At 36.9% G+C, this 20,757-nt stretch overlaps 1 protein-coding gene across 1 annotated transcript in view; it reads left to right on the top strand.

The window, feature by feature from the left end:
• The window catches only part of CCDC25 (coiled-coil domain containing 25), a 41,705-nt gene extending 31,229 nt beyond the window's left edge, over window positions 1–10,476 (top strand). The window contains exons 8-9 of the mRNA XM_044663773.1: window positions 6,277–6,322; window positions 9,828–10,476. Coding sequence (XP_044519708.1) covers window positions 6,277–6,322; window positions 9,828–9,857 — 76 coding nt within the window. The 3' untranslated portion in view covers window positions 9,858–10,476. The remainder of the gene's footprint in view (window positions 1–6,276; window positions 6,323–9,827) is intronic.
• The last annotated feature ends 10,281 nt before the right edge of the window (window positions 10,477–20,757 follow it).

Here is a 20,757-nt window from a genome sequence, read left to right as displayed (position 1 = left end):
AGTTTCTTATTTCATAGGAATCTATATGTGCCTAAGGATATGCTTAAGCCAGTCTTTAAAACATACACAGAAAATACAACCCCTTGTCCCCCTGCCCAACCCTACTCTTGATTTCTTTAGTTACTGCCTTTCCTTCTTGCTTCTATTCTTCCATACTGTCCTTTTTACTTTTGTACTATTATGTGAATCTGTATCCTTTTCTCTCATTGGCTTCTATCCAAATGAGATATTTGTATAGTGCTTAACTGTTAATATGAAAAATGATAAAGGCTGGTATAAATATATAAATTAGTATTTTAATTAAAGCCATGTTGATAGATAAAATCATTAGACCACGCGCTTGTAAGCATTCAAAACTGCCGCCTCCATACTGCCTCCTAGCCAAGCCCTACTCGTCAAAGAAGAGGCCACTCCCTCCTAACCCAGGAGATTTAAGCGCTCCCCTGCGTCAAGACGTCGGAAACGGAAACCAGTTGGACCATGTTGGATCACGGGAAATGTAGTTTTATACATTTCCCAAATCCACTTGTTACATAACACAGTACTTGATACATAATAGGTGCTTAATAAATGCTTACTTCCTCTCTGTTCTCTTTCTCCTTCCTTCCTCCTTCACTCCCTTCATCTCTGAATGGCTCTAAACTCTTCTAGCCAAATACAATGATATTTTCTCTTTATTCTCTTCAATCTCTTATCATCTGTGTTATATTATTTTTCCTTTTTAAAATTTCCTTCTTTGATTTCAGTTACATTGCATTCTACTACCTGATTTTCTTCTCTGCTGGCACCTCTTCTCCTTTCTAAGCCATAACTATTTCTGAGGATTAGTCTTCAGTTTTTCAGTCTTGTTTCCTAATCCCTGGAAGGATCATCTCTAACTTTTCTACTCTTATCTTTATTCTAATAATTCTCAAATCTGTATCTCTGGCTCTGACTTCTTACTTGTATTTTTTTTAAACTCTTATCTTCTGTCTTGGAGTCAATACTGTGCATTGGTTCCAAGGCAGAAGAGTGGTAAGGGCTAAGCAATGGGGGTTAAGTGACTTGCCCAGGGTCACACAGCTAGGAAGTGTCTGAGGCCAAATTTGAACCCAGGATCTCCTGTCTCTGGGCCTGACTCTCAATCCACTGAGCTCTACCTAGCCTGCCCCCTCTTACCTGTATTATCATGCCTAATTTCCAGTTGTCTTTAGGACATCTGTTTGGCTCTTCCCCAGACTTGTCCTATATAAAGCCATATTTATCTTCCACAGTTAAGTTTCACTTCTCCACTTCCCAAATTTAGTATTATTACTGTTCTTCATTCATATTAGACCAGAAATCTTACCTTAATGTCAATCAATGATTTGATTATTAAATCTTTTTTTGGGTGGGGTGATTTCTTAGACTCATCTCTTATCATTTTCATATCCTGTACAAGTTTAGGTCCTCACTTTGGACTATTACAGTAGTCTTATAATTAATCTCATTGCCTTTATACTACCTCCTCCAGTCTTCCTTGAAAGCCCATTTATGTTGTCACCAATTGTGGGTCTGTAGCACCTAGCAAATCATCCAAATGTTTCTTAGCTTTTTTTTAAAGTAATTTTTAATTGATATCTTTTGTAACCTTCTCCCCCACCCAGGGAGCCATCTCATAATAAAGAATTTGTTTTGAATAAAAAGAATGGAAAAGGCAATCAAAAAAATTGATAGGTACATTGAAAAAAAGCTGAAAATATATATGGTGTTCCATGCTGATGTACCTCTCACATTAGCAAGTGAATGAGAATGTTTTCTCAGAACTCCTTTTTTTTTTTTTTTTTGGGCCATGCTTATTTTTTGTAATTTTTAATTCAGTTTTTATTGTTTTGTAGTTATTGTACTATTTACATTATTGAAGACAATTTTGCATATTGTTTTCTTATTACTGCTTATTTTTCTCAGCATCATTTCATAAAAGTCCATGTTTCTCTGTATTTATATTTGTTGTTTCTTATAGCATTGTGTATTACATTTATGTATCACAATTTGTTTGGCTATTATTCCCCAGTTAATGGGCATGTTTTATTTTGTTGAGATATTTACTTAGGAGTTGAATCTCTGGGTTAAAGGGTGTTTTCATAAGGTTGTATTGATTGACAATTCAGTAGAGTGAAAAAAAAACCCAATTAAAAAACAAATTAAAGGATCCCTTAAGTACAAAAATATTTATTATAGCTCTTTGTGAAATGTCAAAGAACTGAAAACTAAAGGTAGATGGAGGGTGCCCACCAGTTGGGGAGTGATTGAATAAATGATGACATAGGAATATAATGGAATGTTATTATATTCTAAGAAATCAATAAAGAGATAGTTTCAGAGAAATTGGAAGCATTTATATCAAGTGATGCAAAATGAAATGAGCAGAACCAGTAGAACCATTTATACAAAAAATAGTAAAGAAAGACACCTTTGAAAGACTAATACTGATCATTGGAATAATCAGCCATGATTCCAGAGGACTGATGATAAAACATGCTTTTATCCACTTCCTAATTCATCTTTTTTTTAACCCTTCCCTTCCATCTTAGAATCATTACTGTATATTGGTTTGAAAGCAGGAGTGGTAAGGGTTAGGCTATAGATTCAAGTAACTTGCCCAGAGTCACTTTCTATTCACTGAGTCACCTAGCTGCCCCCTGGACTATAGTTTTCCACTATAAGGATTTTATAATTTGTTCAGGAGATAGGGAGAGAATTGGGCAGAAGACAGGTTGGGCATTAGTGGAGTTAGCTAAATTTAAAAAAAGAAAAGGGGACTATGAAGCATTTAAAAACATAGACTAGAATTTGCAGCTTCCTATGCAATCCTCTATTTTTGCATTTTACTTTGTATATTAATACTTAATTTAGTGTTAAGGTCAGAATGAAAAAGATTGAAAATTGTCTATTCACATACATTGGAGAGTTTCCTTGATTTTCAGAGCCTATTCTCTTTGGCTTCCACCTGGGTTTATTGGAAAGAACATTTGATTTGGTGTCAATAACTGGATTTGAACCCCAATTCCACTACTTTCTTTATCTATAAAGTAAGGATTATCTCTTAAAGCCTCTCTTAAGTTTTATGATGCAGACTATTTTTCATTCTTCTCTCCCATGAGCTTTGATCTTCCTAATACTCTCCACATGTTGTACTAATTTCCTGTTTCTGCACTTCTGCTCTTTTTTTTCTCTGCATCTAAAAATATTGGTCTAGAATTGAAAGGGAAGGGACCTTTGAGATCATTTACAATACCTCATTCCTTTTACAGATGAGGAAATTGAGGTCTAGAGAGGTTAAATGACTTGCTCAGGGTTATAACGTTAGTAAGTATCTGGAGTGAGAGTCTTCCTTATTCTAAGTCCAACACTCAGTCCACTATACTCTTTACATGTCTCCTCACAGCTCTGCCAGGATCCTCTCCATTCCTTTAAATTTGTCTCAAATCCCATTTCTTTCTGACACTTATAGTCCGAACCATATAATTATTTATTCTTTCTTTTTTCATGTGTAGAGTTTTATCTCCCAAATTCAGACCAGGGAACATATCTTATACTTCTTTTTTAACCTACCATGCACAATGTTGAGTAGGTTGGTGGACTTTCTTCCCAGTTGCTTTAATAGTATCTTTAGTCTTTATTTCTCTCCACTTGCAATGGAAATGTAAACAAATTCTTAATTACTTTCATTGTTTTCCAGTGCCTTAAAAATACTTCTTATGACTATACAATAGTAATATTGTATGAATATAGTATTTTTTTAAAACTCATTTTAGTTTCTCCCTATTTTTGCTTTAGCTTTGTCTGAGATCATTACTGCTACTCCTGCTTTTTTTACTTTAGATGATGCATAATAAATCCTGCTCCAGCCTTTTACCTTTATTCTATTCGTGTCATCCTGCTTCAAATGTGTTTCTTGTAAACAGCATATAATAGGATTTTGGTTTTTAATCCACTCTGCTATCCCCTTCCATTTTATGGGTGAGTTCTTCCTATTCACATTCAGTTATGATTACTAACTGTATATTGCCCTCCATTTTATTTTCCCCTTTTTATTCTGCTCTGTTTCCTTTCACTCTGTTCCTCCTCACCAGTGTTTTGCTTTTTAACACCCCCCACATTCCTCTCCTCCCCCCTTGTCTTATTCTCCTTCTATTTCTCTGTAGGGTAAGATGTAGTTCTATACTCCAATGAGGATGATTGTTTTTTTTCTCTCTGTGCTAGTTACGATAAGAGTAAAGTTTAAGCATTGCCCATTACCACCCTCATCCTCCCCTCCACTGTAATAATTTTTCATGCTTCTTTGTTATATAATTTACTCTATTCCATCTCTTCCTTCCCTTTTCTATCAGTGCAATCCTCTTTTTCACCCCTTGATTTTTTATTTTTATTTTTGCATTCATATCATCATAATCAGTTTACTTCCTCACCCTGTAAGTATAGTCCTTCTATCTGCTCTACTACAAAGAATAATGTTTAAGATTATTTACCTTTTTAGGCTTCTTTGAGTCTCATATTTGGACTTCACATTTTTTGTTTAGGTCTAGTTTTTTCCTCAGGAGTATTTGGAAATCTTTTATCTTATTGAATGACCGTTTTTCCCTATGAAAGTATATACTCAGTTTGTTTTTTTTAAAAAACCCTTACTTTCTGTCTTGGAGTCAATACTGTGTATTGGCTCCAAGGCAGAAGAGTGGCAAGGGTAGGCAAATGGGGGTCAAGTGACTTGCCCAGGGTCACACAGCTGGGAAGTGTCTGAGGTCGGATTTGAACCTAGGATCTCCCATCTCTAGGCCTGGCTCTCAATCCACTGAGCTACCCAGCTGCCCCCTATGCTCAGTTTTGCTGGATAGGCGACTCTGGGTTGTAAACCTAGATCTTTCGCCTTCTTGAATATCATATTCCATGCCTTCTGATCCTTTAATGTGGAAGCTTCTAAGTTCTGTATGATCCTGATTGTAGCTCGATGGTTTTTGAATTGTTTCTTTCTGGCTGTTTGAAGTATTTTCTCCTTGGCTTGGGTGTTCTTAAATTTAGCTATTGTATTTTTGGAGGTTGTCATTTGAGGATTTCTTTCTGGAGGTGATCTGTGAATTTTCAATTTCTATTTTATTTTCTTATTCAAGAATATCTGGGCTGTTTTCTTTGATAATTGCTTGCATTATAATGTCCAAGAATTTTTTTTTTTGATCATGGCTTTCAGGTAGTCTAATAATTCCTAATATGTCCATCCTGGATCTATTTTCCAGGTCAGTTATTTTTTTCAATGAGATATTTCATGTTTTCTTCTGTTTTGTTTTTTATTCTTTTGATTTTGCTTTATTGTTTCTTGATGTCTCATGACAGCATTAGCTTCTAGTTGCCAAATTCTAATTTTTAAGGAATGATTTTCTTCATTAAGGAATGATTTTAAGGAATGCTTTTGAGCCTCCTTTTTCATTTTGTGCATTTCTTCTTGCTTTGCTTTCATTTCTCTTCTCCATTTTTTTCTCTGCCTCCCTTAATTACTTTTTTGAAATACACTTTGAGCTCTTCCAGAATATACACCCAATTCATATTTTTCTTTTGGACTTTGCATGTGTTAGCTTTGCTTTCACTGTCCCCTTCTGTGTCTATGTCTTGTTTTTTGTCTCCATAAACTTCTCTATAGTTAGGTGCTTTTTTGGTCATCTGTTCATTTTTCCAACCTTTTTTATAGGTAGGCTTTGTTCTCTTGGAGGTTAGGGTACCCCTCTTAAGCATCAGTCCTTCCTTGATGCTACCCTTACCTTTATTTCTGGGTTTCTGCCAGTTTCAATTCTTCTAAGATGGTATGATGGCCTGAGGGCCACCTCCCACTGTTGTTTCAGTTAACCCTTGAGACTGCTGATGGCTAAAATTCTCACCTCAGATTTGGTGTAGGCTTTTGGTCAGATTAGGGACAGCTCACATTCTAGCCTTAGGCTTGGGTGAAGCTTTTGGTCTCACTCTGGGCTTGATCAGGTCATGCACATAGTAGTAGACTGCCCTGCTCTTAAGCCTTTGTTGAGAGATTCAGGGGGCCCAACTTTGAGTCCACCAACCATGCCAAACTGGGATCTATGTCCTCACCACAGCCCTAGCCGGGATTCCTGGCTTCTGCTCTGGGCCCACACAGATGGCTGCTTCAACACAGAAGGCCCTGAGCTGGAATTCTGCACCCCACTACAGGTTTGCTTGGGACCTCAAGGGATAAACATAATATCCCCTTCCTCCAGAAAAACTCTAACACTCCTTGAAATATCTTTTCTCTTCTAGGAGTTATTCTTCACTAATGAAATCTGAAAATATGTCTTCAAATCAGGTATATTGCAATTTTGTTTGTTTTAGTATCATATCTTTACATGATCTTGATTTAAAATAATTCATTTAGGAAGAATTGAATTGTTATTGGTGATATTCCTGTTTCATATTCTTCTTTTAGACTAGTTGGCGTCTGTTGTCCACTAGGGCTGAAGTCTGTTATCCTTGAGCATCACTTTTCATCTTTTTACCTCCCGGGATGTTTAAAAATGAAATTATGAATGTCAAGAGATCATTATACTTTTTTTCCACTGTTAGTGATCTTTTTGGTCTCTTCTATTTATTTTTCTCTTGCCTTTTCCTGCCTTGGTCATCCAAGAGTGTTTATTATTTATATTTTTTAAAATTTTCTTTCTATAATCCCTGGGGCAGCTTATTCTTGCTAGAAGTAGAGCCAGAAACAAAATGTTCATCGAAACTAAAAAGAGTCAGTAGCAATATTAGTGCTCACATTCATGTGTTATCCAACAGAGGTTTTTAACTCTTTGTTTCACAAGTTCCAAACAGAACAAAGAAGAAAACATGCTTTGTACTCTTAATGTGATAATCATGGCATTTGAATAAGGAGATTAGCTGCTAGAAAGGGCAGTGAACCTAAAGTCAACAGAGTTGGATATGAATCCTAATTCTGTCATTAATTAGTGCCATTATTTGGGTCATTTCATTTATTTATCTGAACCTCAGTTTCTTCGTAAGATGAAGAGCATAATATTTATATTTAATATATTTACTCTCACATACTATGAGGCAAACATTCTATAAAATATATCATCTGTGATTTTTATCACCGCCTTTAAGAATCCCATAAAATTGCTTTTCTCAGGACTTCTTTTAAAACTTGTAGAGCTGGGGCCATTTAATAATTAATGTCCTTTGCAAAACATTAAAATTGATGCTCATAAAGAGAGGATGTATTTGTAAGATTATTGCAAATATTTAAGTAATTTTATTTTGTATTTAGTTTTATTAATGCATGTTTTAGACCATTGAATATAATATTAGAGCCATTTATGGAAAGTATTTGAGACCCTGTTAATTCTAAAAGATTAATAAGGCCAATAGGTTTAATTTCTACTGTTAGTGAAGCACTGATTGGTGGCTCAGAGAAATCATTTTCACATCTACATTAGAGAAGTGATATTAAAACTCCTAGTTAAGGTTCTAGGCATGCCCCTGGTGTCACTTTTGTACAAAGTATCCATGTCAACAAGTAATACATATTTATCACTTCAGGGACCCTGTGCTTGGAATTCTTGAAACTCTACTGAAAAGTTTGGTACATCCCAAGTCCAAAGTCAACATTGTTTATAAAAGCTCTCTGTTATTTGTTGTATAAAGAATATTTCCGGATGAATTTCATCAAAATCTGGCTCTCAGCTTGTGTTGTGACCTTAAATATTTCCATGCCAAGCATAAGTGAATTAAAACTTTTTGGACATTGTGGCAGAGTTAATCTTGAACTTTTTAATGTGTGTGCATAAATGCCATCTGATTAGTGACAGATGTTTAAAACCTCTCTGCTAAGAAATGAAATTCATAGAGCAAGGGTTTTCTAACCCTCTTGATCTTCATTCCTATGTTCCCTTCTTCAGTTCCCCTCCTTGTCCACCCCACTTCCCATCCTCGTGCTTCTCTTGTGCTTCCTCCTTTGCAGGGGTTGCCAAGCTTGATCTTTTATAATAGATTTGAATCTGGTTCAGGTTTCCAAGGAAGAACTGAACCAAATTAATTACTGTCCCAAATTGTATGGGCACAAGGAATTATTGTGCCTTTCCCACCCCCAACTCCATGCCTCATCTTATAAATAGATGGTAAAAACAACAGCAATAGCAACAAACCTGATTGGTATAGTGAAATGTTTACTGAGCTAAATAGAAATATTGAGGCAGGAGACCAATAATTTGAGTGTTTAAAAGCCATTACTGAGCCCCAGTTATAGGATTTAGACTCTAAGGAGTTTTCACTGTCGTCAGTTAAATCTCTTGAATTTAAAATTTTAAATCATCAGTTTGTTTGAAATTTACATAGAAAAGATTTCAGTGGTCCTGCCTTTAAGGTTGTCTTCAGCCTTAATGAACACTTTTATTTCAGTTTGGCACTTGAATGAACAATAGAAAATTCATCTTCTTTTGGTAGTTTCTCAGAGAAAGGCTACAGTTTCTCCCTGTGTCTAGATGTTAAACAAACATCTGTATTGTTCTGCCTTTTGTGTTTATATGACTGGAGTTTTACAAGATATATTTTTCCTGTGGTTTGACTAACTGTACCTGATTTTAGGGGACCATAAACTAAAATCTACAGGCGAACACTAGACTTCTCAGTGTTCTTTGACCCTTGTACTTCTTTGTCCAGTATTTGTACAAATTGCCAAGAAGCCTCAAAATGATCGAGTTTTTAGATTCAGTCCTCTTTCACTTTCCTGAGAAGTCCTATAGTGAAACAGTTTGAAGAGAAAGGCTTTAAGACAGAAAGGGAAGGTTTAGAACCATGTATATAAAATAGGGCTGAGTTTCTGACAGACTAGAAATTGACCAAATAATGTGTATCATCACCTCCAAAATTGTCAGCTTAGAAGAGTCTGGCATTATCCCAATGGTTTTTTTCATTTGCTTAAACTGTTTTTAGAACTCTCTTTTGGGTATTATCTTTGGAACTCATTTGTGAGCCACACACAAGAAAATCAGTATCACTATTGTATAGATATCTCATTTTTTAACCAAAAAAAAAAAATTCCCCTTGTCAAATAATTTTCCAGATTCATCCTACTTGTTTACTAATGATTTGGATATTTCAGAGAAATCAAAGCCCCCCATAGCAAAAATATGTAGCCAGAGTGATACAGTCTTTAAAGGGAATTTCCAAAGAGGAATTCTAGGAATATTCTGAGAGCACTATAACAGTAACAATAGCTAGCATTTATAGTAAATTAAGCTTTAAAAAGCACTTTACATGTCATCTTCTTTGGTCTTTACAACAATTTGATGAGCTATGTGCTATTGTTATCTCCATTTTACACATGGGAAAACTGAGACTTAGACAAGGTTAAATGGCCAGGGTTACACAGCTAGTAAGTGTCTGAGACAGGATTTGAACTCTGGTCTTTCTGACTTCAAATCCCATAATCTACCTAGTTGTCAAGATATACTTTGAAAAAGCATGACACTCATTTGGAATTAGTTCTCTTATTGTTTGATTAAAAAAATCCCTCGTGTACTACTACTACATTTTCTCTAGTGCTAAACTAGGTAATCCCTTTGATAACTTGGAGCATACATATTTACTTAAAGTCATCTGACTTCTTTTGCCACCCTAGAAAATAGCTCCTATCCCAGTTGCAATAATTTGGAGCTGATAGAGGGATGGTTGTTTAACTGCCTGTGAACAACCAAGAAAGGTAGGAGCATGCAGATGGTAAAAAATATATATATTTTAAAATTGTGGAACTAGAAAATTTGGAAATCTTCATTTTCAAGGCTATTGTAATGGTTTCACAATTCTTTTCACAGGATGGCAATGATTCAGATGAATTCATGTGAAAGAAGAAAACGGACTTTGAATTTTTGGACAGATACGGACATTTTGATTTTCAGATGTGTTCTGCATACCAAAAAAACCCACTTAAAACCTACATGAATATCATTAACTTTGGAGATTTGAGAATCTGGTTCGTTTTTTGTTTGTGGAAAATGATCCCATGTAAAACAGTGGAGCTTGGAGACAGCAAATATGTAGCTTTAAGAATGAGGAAATGTTTGTACCAGAAGAACATGTCTTGGCTCCTCATGAGAGTTGGCTCTACTTGCTCTTGGAATGGGTTTCCAAAATAACTAACTTGGGGAAGTATTTGTGTTGCGATATTATTTCTCTGAAAACAGATGTCATAGAAGACCCACCTATTTTGTAAATTTCACCCCCGTGTGTATGTTTTGTATGATAGAATAAGACATTTGGGAAGTGTGTTTTCTCCCATTCGCTAGTCAGAAATGGATATATATGGGGCTTGAAATTACGGGAATTTGGGCCTATGCTTTTTTGAACTAAGGAAGTTAAGAGGGACTTAATTACTCATTATTTGTTCAACTTGTTCAAGGAAACTTTTTTTTCAGTATTTTACTTTTCCCCTCTAATTACATATAAAGGCAACTTTTAACATTAGTTTTCTAAAATTTCGAATTTCACATTTTCTCCTTCCTCTCCTCCCTCACTGAGATGGTAAGCAATTTGATATAGGTTATACATGTGATATCATGCAAAGCATATTTCCATATTGGTCATGTGGGAAAAGACATCCCACAAAAAAGACCCACAAAAAAATGGTGAAAAATAGTATGCTTCACTCTGAATTCAGACTGAAGGAAAAATTTAATATGCATGTTCTCTTGTCATTTTATATCCTATCAGCAGAGTGATCCTGTGATCTCTTAGCCAAGCTTCCAAGTTCTAGCTTTTTTAAGAAGAGGAAGGTCATCCATTGGCTCTCACAATATTATTTTATAAAAAAGGAACAGTCTTTGATTGTTGAGCTTGGGATTCATGCTTGTTTGCAGAACTCTGGCCACATATCCAACTTCTAGGCTCTGGATCTTCAGTCTTATTTGCCTCAGTCTCGTTTAATGAGGCATGCCATCCACCCAAAAACCCTTTCTTGCTTCTGGGTTTTTAAGTGCAATGATCTCTGTTCTCTCTGAAATATGTTTCAGGTTTCCAGTACTTTAAAAATCCCTTTAGCAACCAAAGTATGGTGATAGTCGGGGATTCACTGAGATCAGCTAGATAAAATAGTCATAGTGGGAAGGAGGTGCTTTCTAAACCTCTTTCTAGGTTTTTAATCCCCATTTCAAAGGTGAACCTTATCTTTAGGGTTCTTGCTAACAAATGCAGCAAGAGGCAAATAATCCCCAAAGAGGTATAATGCCAGAAAAAAAAGATGGAAAATTTATTAAAGAGTTTCACAATCAATGAGCCAGCTTTGTGGTCTTGAAGTAGCAGGATTCTTTATAGTTGTGACACCAGATTCTAGATTTCTCTTCTTGATCTGGAATAAAAGTTTAGATGATTTTTGTAGTTTCTTACAGTTGCATCATCTCATGTTTAATTACTTTAGTGATTTCAGCCCTGTAAAAGATGATAAACGAAGAGAAACAAAAACACTGCAAGGGAGTAGTAACCTAAGTAAGTTTACCTTACTTATAGCCCACATTCTCACACTTAATGACTCTGGGCCAGGAAAAGCTTTAACCTAAAAGAAATACTGCAACCTAAAGTAGATCTGTTCATTTGCAGAGCCCAAGATCTATTTATGTTTCCAAGGTGATGTGCAAAATTGGACAGGAAAAATTCATGTGATTCCAGTTTACTGGGCAGAGCTTGGGAATAGGGGTGGGGGTCTAGAAAGTAGTGATTTCCTATGTAGTCTCCCTCCTTTAACTACTGGGTTTTACCATTAGAAAAGAATAAAACATCATCATTGAATATGAAAAATCTAGTGATATTATTCTAGGTATTTATGGAGTTATTTAAAAAGTAGGAAGCCCTGTTCCCATCTGTCACATACTGACAATTGCTTTGGATATTTCAAGGTATTTTCCAACTAACATGCTATAATCCAAACAATTCTGGTTTCCCCTACTATTTATCTTTGTTTGCTTTCCATTGCTATTCCCCACACTCCTCGCCCAGGGAATTTCTATTTTTAACTGATCTAGGATTCAGAACTTAGCCCCTTCTACTTCCATGATGCTCCTATACAGAAAATGTCAGTCAATTTAAAATGTATATTGATTCTTTTTATTAATTTGAGGGGAATCTTTAATAATTCAAAAGATGAATAATTTCATTGATGTAGGACTTTCAGTAGGATAAACTACACTGATGGGGTAAATTATATACAAATTCACGTTCATTTTGCCAATTTAAAATATTAATCCATCTCTAATCAAATTTCCTTCTTTCATTGCCTTTCAAGACAGCTGATCTCACCTCTATCCTTCACCCTTATGATCATATTACAGTTTTGGCAATGGGAGAATGGACCAACTGCTACTCTCTAGTTCAAGACTTGAAATATTTTAGCTCCTGGGGTTTTAAAAAAATCCAGATTTTTTTTCTTTCAGGTTCTCAGATCCACTCCACAGATTCAAATCAGAATCATTCTCCTTTTAGCAATCTAATCCTACTGTGTTAAGTGTCCTTTGGATTCTAACCACAGAAGTTGTTTGACTAGTTTCTACTCTTCAGTACCCAGCACCATGCTTGATTCCTCTGAGCCTTCATCTCAATGAGCAACTTTAGGTTTTTCCATGAACTTTCATAACTGCCACCAGCTTGACTAATGTGTCCAAGTACACTAGGTACATTAGTATCTCAGTTTTCCCCCTGATTTATTTCATACTTTTGGCTCCAGTATTTTTTGTAGTATCATATTCTTCAAACTTTACATTTACATTGTATCATATCCACCCTAGCTGGTCTAGGGTCAGTCATCAAGCTACAGGGAATTGTATGTATATATGGGGAGTGGGCTTGGGGGAAAAGGGGAAGAAAGGGGTGATTACAGTGCCTTAGCAGAAGATACATCACCCTCTAAGAACTGGCATTCTCTCCAGTGGAATCAGATGAATAGCTTGAGAATTTTCTTTGATCTTATCTGGGAGAATTCTCTCAATACAGGTGTGATAAAGACTTGTTGAAACTATATTTGCTCTCCATGATATTATTCTACTCCTGCAGCCTCTAGTTCAGCAGGTCATTTAAACCCAAACATTTATGTCCCTCATTCAAGAAAGGTGTGAACCATTTTTAAGCCAAGTTTAGAACTTAGAGGATGGTAATTTAGCTATCTTGATAGCTCACCCTACTTGTTCCCTCTAGTTCAGAGCTAAAACTATTCCTCTCAGTTTTGCATCAGTATGAAAAATGAAATTTGGTTCCCACAATTTAGTAGTAGTTAAATAGGGAAGACTTCCGAGCAGGAGAGCAGGACAAGAAAACTGGATGGTTTCTCAATTCCTCTGAATCATAGTGTAGTGTGACTTTGTTATTTTGTTGGAAGCCCAATCTTATGACTATGTAAAAAACACCTATTTTCCAATGTTCCCTACATAGAAGTGCTTTGGTCATCTGAAAGTCTGAAAATGTTTCCAAAAAAGAGATTGGGCTAGCCTGTGCTCCCAGGGTAAAATGGAAATTCACCAATTGTGGACCACTGGATGAAAAAAATAGCATCCTTGAGCTAACCTGACACCATTCAACTGAGAGCCAGTGTGTTCTAAGTCTAAGAGGCTGATGTGTAAAACTCAAATAAAATTTTGTGGTTTCATTAGAGCCTTGTTAGCTTATTTATGGGACTCCCTTGCACCTATACTCCACCCTCCAATGAAGTATTCTCACTGCAGACAAAGAGAGAGCAAAACAGTTTTTTAGAATTATTGTCTTAGAATGGTGAAAAGGACCTCAAATGTTCTCTAGTTCAACCTACTCCTGAGCCAGAAACTCTTCTAACCGCCCTGACAAATGATCATCTGCCTTTACTTAAAAACCTCTAGTGAAGTGACAACTTGCTTCTTTCTGAAGTGGTCCATTCCACTTTCAGGAAGCTGTTGTGATCCTCAAGCCTTTCTCTACATTGATTTGAAATCTGCTTCTCGTTCCACCCATTGCACCCATTAATGCCCTTTAACAAGTCAAATTATTCTGCTACATGACAGTGCTTCAGTTACTTGAGGACAGCTAAATACCTTTCCCTGACTTTTCCTCCTTGTTAAATTTTCGGGCTAAATATTCACCTTTTCCTTCCCTGAAAAAACATTTTTATTGATATCTTGTTTTTTATATCACTTTCACCTCCCCCTAAAAAATTCAGCAAAGAATTAAAAACTTAAAACTACTTCTATGTTATATAATTGGCAAGTGGGATCTCTGGGTCAAATAGTATGGGTATAAATCATGTTTTAGAAGGGATTTTTACTTGGGTATAGACTGAATGGGATGGCCTCCTGAGGTCAAGGCCTCTATTTTTTTTTTTAAGCTATGGTAGGAATTACATTTATTTTTCATAGTCTGAGATACCTTCCTTTTAGAAGTAAAGTAGGCCATCTCCAGGATTACATTATCAAGAAAACAATATAATCCAAAAGATAAGGAATTGGTGGACCTAAATTTTGGTAGGGTTCCCACTGCAAGGCCTCTTTAAACATTCAGTAGCCTCATTTCCTTTTTAAACAAGGTGACAAGCAGTGTGGTAAGACGAAAGTGCAGTGGAGCTAATGATTCTGAGTTTCAGCTAAGCATATGACATAAACTTCCATGAAATACACACATGTGATCAATATAAAGGATTGAAAACGAAGTGGTAGTACTGTTACCTGGATTTAGAACTGGTTAAATAAGCTTATTTATGATCCTCCAATCATTTCATGAAGACCTCTATTGAGGGAACCCACTACTTCCCCAAGGCAGCACATTTCACTGGAACCCTGAGAGGAAACTTTTCCTTTAAATCTAAACTAAACCTGCCCTTCTCACCCACTTTGCTCCTAGTTCTGCTGTCTTTGCCCAAATGGAATAAGTCTAATCTCATCCACTTGACAGCCCATCAAATAACTGGACAGCTATCATGCCATTCACCATCCAGATTCTCTAAAAGCCTGCTTATGGGTAGTGCCCAGAACTGGATGTAATATGTACTGTATGTGAAGTGATTACAGCAAGGCAGTTAATCGTATGTCTTGGATATGTTGCTTCTTTCTTACTGCTGCCTGTGATTGTATTGACTTTTAAAACATGCATTCATTTGTGCATTAATATTTTGAGGTTTCATGGAGCTTTACACATAGGTAGTGCAAGCATTATTATGCCCATTTTACAGTGTAAGTTTTAAATTAATATCCAATAATTCCAAGGTTTATATTTTATAAGATTTATTAGTAATCCCTTGAAGTAGAAGAAATAAAGAAACAAAAGTATAAAGCCTGAGTAAAAGCCACATGAGTAAAATTCTCCTGCTTGGCACTCACCCAACCTCTACAAACTGCATTCCCGGGAAAAGAGTGAGAGAGGGCGGAGCTACACACAACATAACTTCCCTACGGTAGTACATTAGAAGGAACATGGGAAGCTGGGGTTTAGAGTCCTGGGGAGCAAAATTCTAATTACACCAGATAAGGAAATTGTTCTGAGACAGTGATATGCCCACAATCTCAAAGTTTACATTGGGATTTGAATCTGTATCCTGGTTTTACTTTTTCCATTTTTGGATTTCATGTCATCTATGTAGAGATTAAAATTAATATTCAATAACTAAATATATCATAAAGTTTTTGTTAATAATTAACATAAAAAAGTAGAGTGAAAAGTACTAAACTAACTTCAGCCACACTCATGAAGGAGAGAGCAAGAGGGAGGAGCTACAGAACTTATAAAACAATAACGTGGGGGGCAGCTGGGTAGCTCAGTGGATTGAGAGCCAGGCCTAGAGACGGGAGGTCCTAGGTTCAAATCCGGCCTCAGACACTTCCCAGCTGTGTGACCCTGGGCGAGTCACTTGACCCCCGTTGCCCACCCTTACCACTCTTCCACCTATGAGCTAATACACAGAAGTTAAGGGTTTAAAAACCAAAAAAAAAAAAAAAAAAAAAAACAAAAAACAATAACGTGGAGGTGCAAGAGAGATTAAAGGGAATTTTGGTAAATACTGAGGGACTTCTGGGAGATGAAGTCCGAAGGTTCAAAATCTCCATTTATACATCTACTTCACATTGAACTTCTTAAAGGAGCTTGTTGTGTCTTATGTATTAAATGTTCCTTAAATTTTATTTTAATTATTGTGCAAATATTTTTTTCAAGATTAAGTCAATAAGTCACATTGTTAGGCATTTATATGTTCTAGGCATGGTGCTTAGTATTGTAGGTACAAAGAAAACCAAAAGACCTTGTCTCTGTCCCTCAAAAGCTCACATTCTGGTGGAGGACACAATGTGCATAGAAGATATATACAGGTTAAGTGAAGGTATCCTTAAAGGAAAGGAACTGGGTGGGAGAGAGGAGTATTGCAGGGGATGAGATGTGTGGGGAGCCAGGAATCTAAGATGTGGGTAATAACTTGGGAAAAGGTGGGAGATAGGAGAAATGGAGATATTCAAAGAAATGCAACTGGAAAGCTAAGGGGCCAGGTTGTAAAAGTCTTTAAATGTCAACAACGAATGCTATATTTGATCCTGGATATAATAGGGAGGGATTGGAATTTGGAAGGGAACTATTTTTTTGGCAGCTGAGGATAGACAAATAGGAAGAGGCAACGAGGAAGGAGGCCAACCAGCAGGTGGCCGCATTAATCCAAGGCATGAGGTGATGAGGGACTGCATCTGTGGTGGATATGTGAGGGAGAATCAGTCAATAAACATTTATTAAGCACCTAAGCAGAAAATGGTCCCTACCCTCAAAGAGCTCACAATCTAACAGGAGGAAACATGCAAACAAATATGTGCAAAACAAGTTCTATACAGGAAAAGTAGAAATTTTAATAGGAAAGGCACTAGAATTAAGAGCGGTTGGGAAAAGCTTCCTGGAGAAGATGGAATTTAAGTTGGCACTTAAAGCCAGGCAGTATTGAGGAGGGAGAGCATTCCTGGCATGAGGATCCAGGCCCAGAGGTCCTGGGTTCAAATTTGACCTCAGACACTTCCTGGCTATGTAACACTACACAAGTCACTTAATCCTCATTGCCTATCCTTTACTGCCCTTCTGCCTTGGAACCAATACTTTGTATTGATTCTAAAAGAGAAAGTAAAGGTTTCAAAAACAAAAAACAAACTTGTCTTGCCTGATTTCTTTCAGTCATATTTCCATCCCCCACTCACCTAAATGTTGAAATTACACTCTGTCCTTGACTCTTCCTCCCCACATAGTCAATCAGTCACCAAATCCTGTTTCTGCTTTAAGCAGAACTGTTCTTTCCTCTCTGCTCCCATGGCTACCATCCATTTGGAGTTCATAGGATTTAGGGCTTCGTGGGATCTTCAAAGCCTTGAGCCTTCATTTAGGAAGATCACACCACTGCTCTTCTTTTGTAGAGAGGATGGGCATCTTTCTGATTTCCCTAATGATAAAGAAAACCAGAATTAACTTAGTTTTTTAATCCTGACCCAGTTGGAACAAAAATACCCCCCAGAATTCTCTTCTTGGGACCAAATTGGCCTCATTTGCATCTGCAAGAAGAGGGAGAGAGTAGGGACTTGGGGAAGCTGGTGCCCCCCTCACTCCAGGACACTTCATTGCCACAAGAACCCCCAAACAGTTCCTGCTGTTTCCTAGACCTAGCAGGTAGGTGTCTGATTTTAAGACAGGAAAAACAGGCAAAAGAAATATGAATGGCAGGGAATTCTCCAAAGTCAGTATTATTTTTTTCATTTCCACAACAACCCCACCCTGTAACCACTGCAGTAAAAACAGAAAGGCGAAGCCTGACATTTTATATCCTTTCCAGATGAGGCCTCAGCTTGCAGGGGCTCTCTAATGCTTGGGTTTTAGCTCCAGCATTTACCTTTGACAGAGGCAGCCAGAGCTTGCCTGGGTTTTCAGAGACTCAAGAATGTGGGCCAGGGAAGCTCTGGCCTTGTCAGCTTTTTGATGATACCACTTCAGGGGTTAATAGGTTATAATCATAGACAGAAGAAAAAGCACACTCTATGGTTTTTGAAATGGAAATTAAAATAGTAGACCCTGAAGGATCTTTGTCTAGACTAGCCATTCTAGAGTTGACCTTTAACACAGAAACACCTACAATTTAGCTCAATATTAAATCATAAATATAAGATCAGAAGTTCTGTGTCTTATTGGGAAGGGGTTTAGCATTTCTAGTGAATAGATTCAGGATCGAAGGGGAAGGAAATAAGCATGTATTAAGTGCCTACTATGTGTACTTATCCTATGTGCAAATATTGCTTCATTTGGTCCTTTGAATATTTAAATAATATTTTAGGACAAGCAGGGCTTTTTTGAAAGGTTTTTGGAAAAGCATACTTTTAAACAGACATAAAACCAAGATTTAAATATAATTTTAAGGAGGTTTAAAAGCCTAATGTGATCAAAAGGGGCTTTTTTTTTTCATTTAAAATCTCCCATTCATCCTCATATTCCACTGTCAAATACTAAGCCCTTCCTCATTCTTCTTTCATTCCTTTTTTTGCCATGTTGAAAAGTTCAAAAGCACTGTTTGATAATAGCTGACATTTATAGAGCACTTCAAGGTACTTTGCATATATGACAGGTGTGTATGCACAGGTGTAGTTATAGAACCTATAATTATCCCTATTATTTCCCACTTTCTGCAATCAACAGAGAAACAGACTGTCAATCAATTAACACTGTAGGGAGTATAATACATATTTAGGCCACCAGCCCAGTGCCCTCATCAGAAGGTGTTCACTGTGCATGTGTGGGCTCTCCCAATGTCTTCAGCATCCCCTTAGCTCACAGGAGGGCACTAGCCTACACATTCTTAGACTGCTTCCTCTTACCACTGCCCTGAGTTCTCTCAAGCTATTGAGGGACAATGTGGCTGGGCCACGTTCCAGATAGACCTTTGAATAAGACTTAGAACATGCTAAAAAAAATGATAAAAAATAAGTAGGAAAAATCTCTAAATGTCTGCTTTGAGCCCCCAACCCATGTTAGAAAAACCTTTTTCTGTTTAATTTCATAATTCTTTTGATGGCCAAATAAAACATGGTTTCATTAAGAAAACATAAATGAACTATAGATTCTCTGATTCTTCCGTTATAGTCATCCTTATTGCCTGGGACATGCGGAGAAGGATCAGGGAAGGAATTGCAAATTCACAGCTGGAAGAAAAGCAGCAGATGAGAAGCACTCAGGTTTCTAGCCCTGCCTCATTGGATCTCAGAACAGTTGGGGAGGGAGGGAAGGGGAGAGGAGGTTCATGCTAGCAACGAATCCCATCCTTTTCTAGTCTAGTCTGGAACATAACATTAATGTGGTTAGTTAATGCCTCCCTACCTGTGTAGAAATATACTCCTATACGTCTCAATGTCTGTTTTCTGGGACCTCTATTTCCTCCACATTTCTCTAATCATTACTTCAAGGTGCTTTCATTTTTAATTTAATTAAAATTAATTTAATTTAAATCAAAGTAGGACTGATTTTTAAAATAATAATTTCAAAATAGGATAAGTTTAAAATAAGTTGTGGATACAAAGAAAAGCAAAACCAATCTCTGATCTCAAGAAGCTCACATTTTAATGAGGGGAAACCACATATGAACAACTATATACATGCATATGAGATCTATACAGGGTAAATGAGAGAGAATCTCAGAAGGAAGAAGCTAGCAAGTATGAGAGGCCAGGAAAGATCTCTTAGAGAAAGTATGACTTGAGCGGAGTCCTGAAAGAAGCCAAGGAAGCCAGAAAGGGTAATTGAGTGGGAAGGCATTCCAGGATGGTTGACAGCCTTGAAAAAGCCTCTTGAGTCAGATGGCCTGTCATTTGAAGGAATAGCAAGAAGTCCAGTGGGGTAAGGAGAAGGGAGAGGCAGGAATGGACCAGGCTGGGAAGAGCTTTAAAAGCCAAACAGGATTTTATATTGAATTAGTCCATGACTCAGCCAACATTTATTAAGCTCCTACTAGGTACCAGGCATTGTGCTACAAAAATAAAATGGTCCCTGATGGCAAAGAATTCTATAAGGGGTGATAAATACACATTTGTTGTTGTTAAATCATTCTTGACTCTTCCCGATCCCATTTGGGGTTTTCTTGGCAGAGATGCTAGAGTGATTTGCCATTTCCTGCTCTGGCTCATGTTACAAATGAGGAAACTGAGGCAAATAGGGTGAAATGACTCTTCTAGGGTCACACAGCTAGTCTCATGATCAGATTTGAGGTCATGCGGATGATTCCAAGCCCAGCACTCTATCCACTGCACCACCTGGCTGCCCCTATATATACACACATATAAATAAAGGCAGAATAAACTCGGCACAATTTGGGACTGAGGCACTAGTTCCTAGGGAGATCTTGTCAGAGGAAGACTTTGAGCCAAGCTTTAATGGAGAGTCAGGCTTCTAAGTGGTGGGAGGGAGTGTATTATGTGTGAGAAACAAGAAGATCATTAATAATAATAATAATGAATAATAAATTATATATAAATGATATAACATATAATTAATACATTATATAATAATATAACATATGAATAATAATGGCTATTTCTCCATTGCTTTAAGGTTAACTACCCCATCCTGATGAAAAGCTTTTTGGAATAAAATTATATAGAGATGGCAAACTTAATTGATCAATCAACAAACATCTCTTTTGAACCCCACAATAATCCAGTGTAAGAAGGGGCAGGTTTGAGATAGTTGGGGTGTGTTTTGGTAACCCCTTGGTCATAGTATAAAGGGCCAATTCTCCACAGCCAC

Source organism: Gracilinanus agilis, chromosome 2 (assembly GCF_016433145.1).
Source record: "Gracilinanus agilis isolate LMUSP501 chromosome 2, AgileGrace, whole genome shotgun sequence".
Lineage (NCBI taxonomy): Eukaryota > Metazoa > Chordata > Mammalia > Didelphimorphia > Didelphidae > Gracilinanus > Gracilinanus agilis.
The sequence above is the reverse complement of the archived record's forward strand: the minus strand, read 5'-3'. Positions and strand labels throughout refer to the sequence as shown.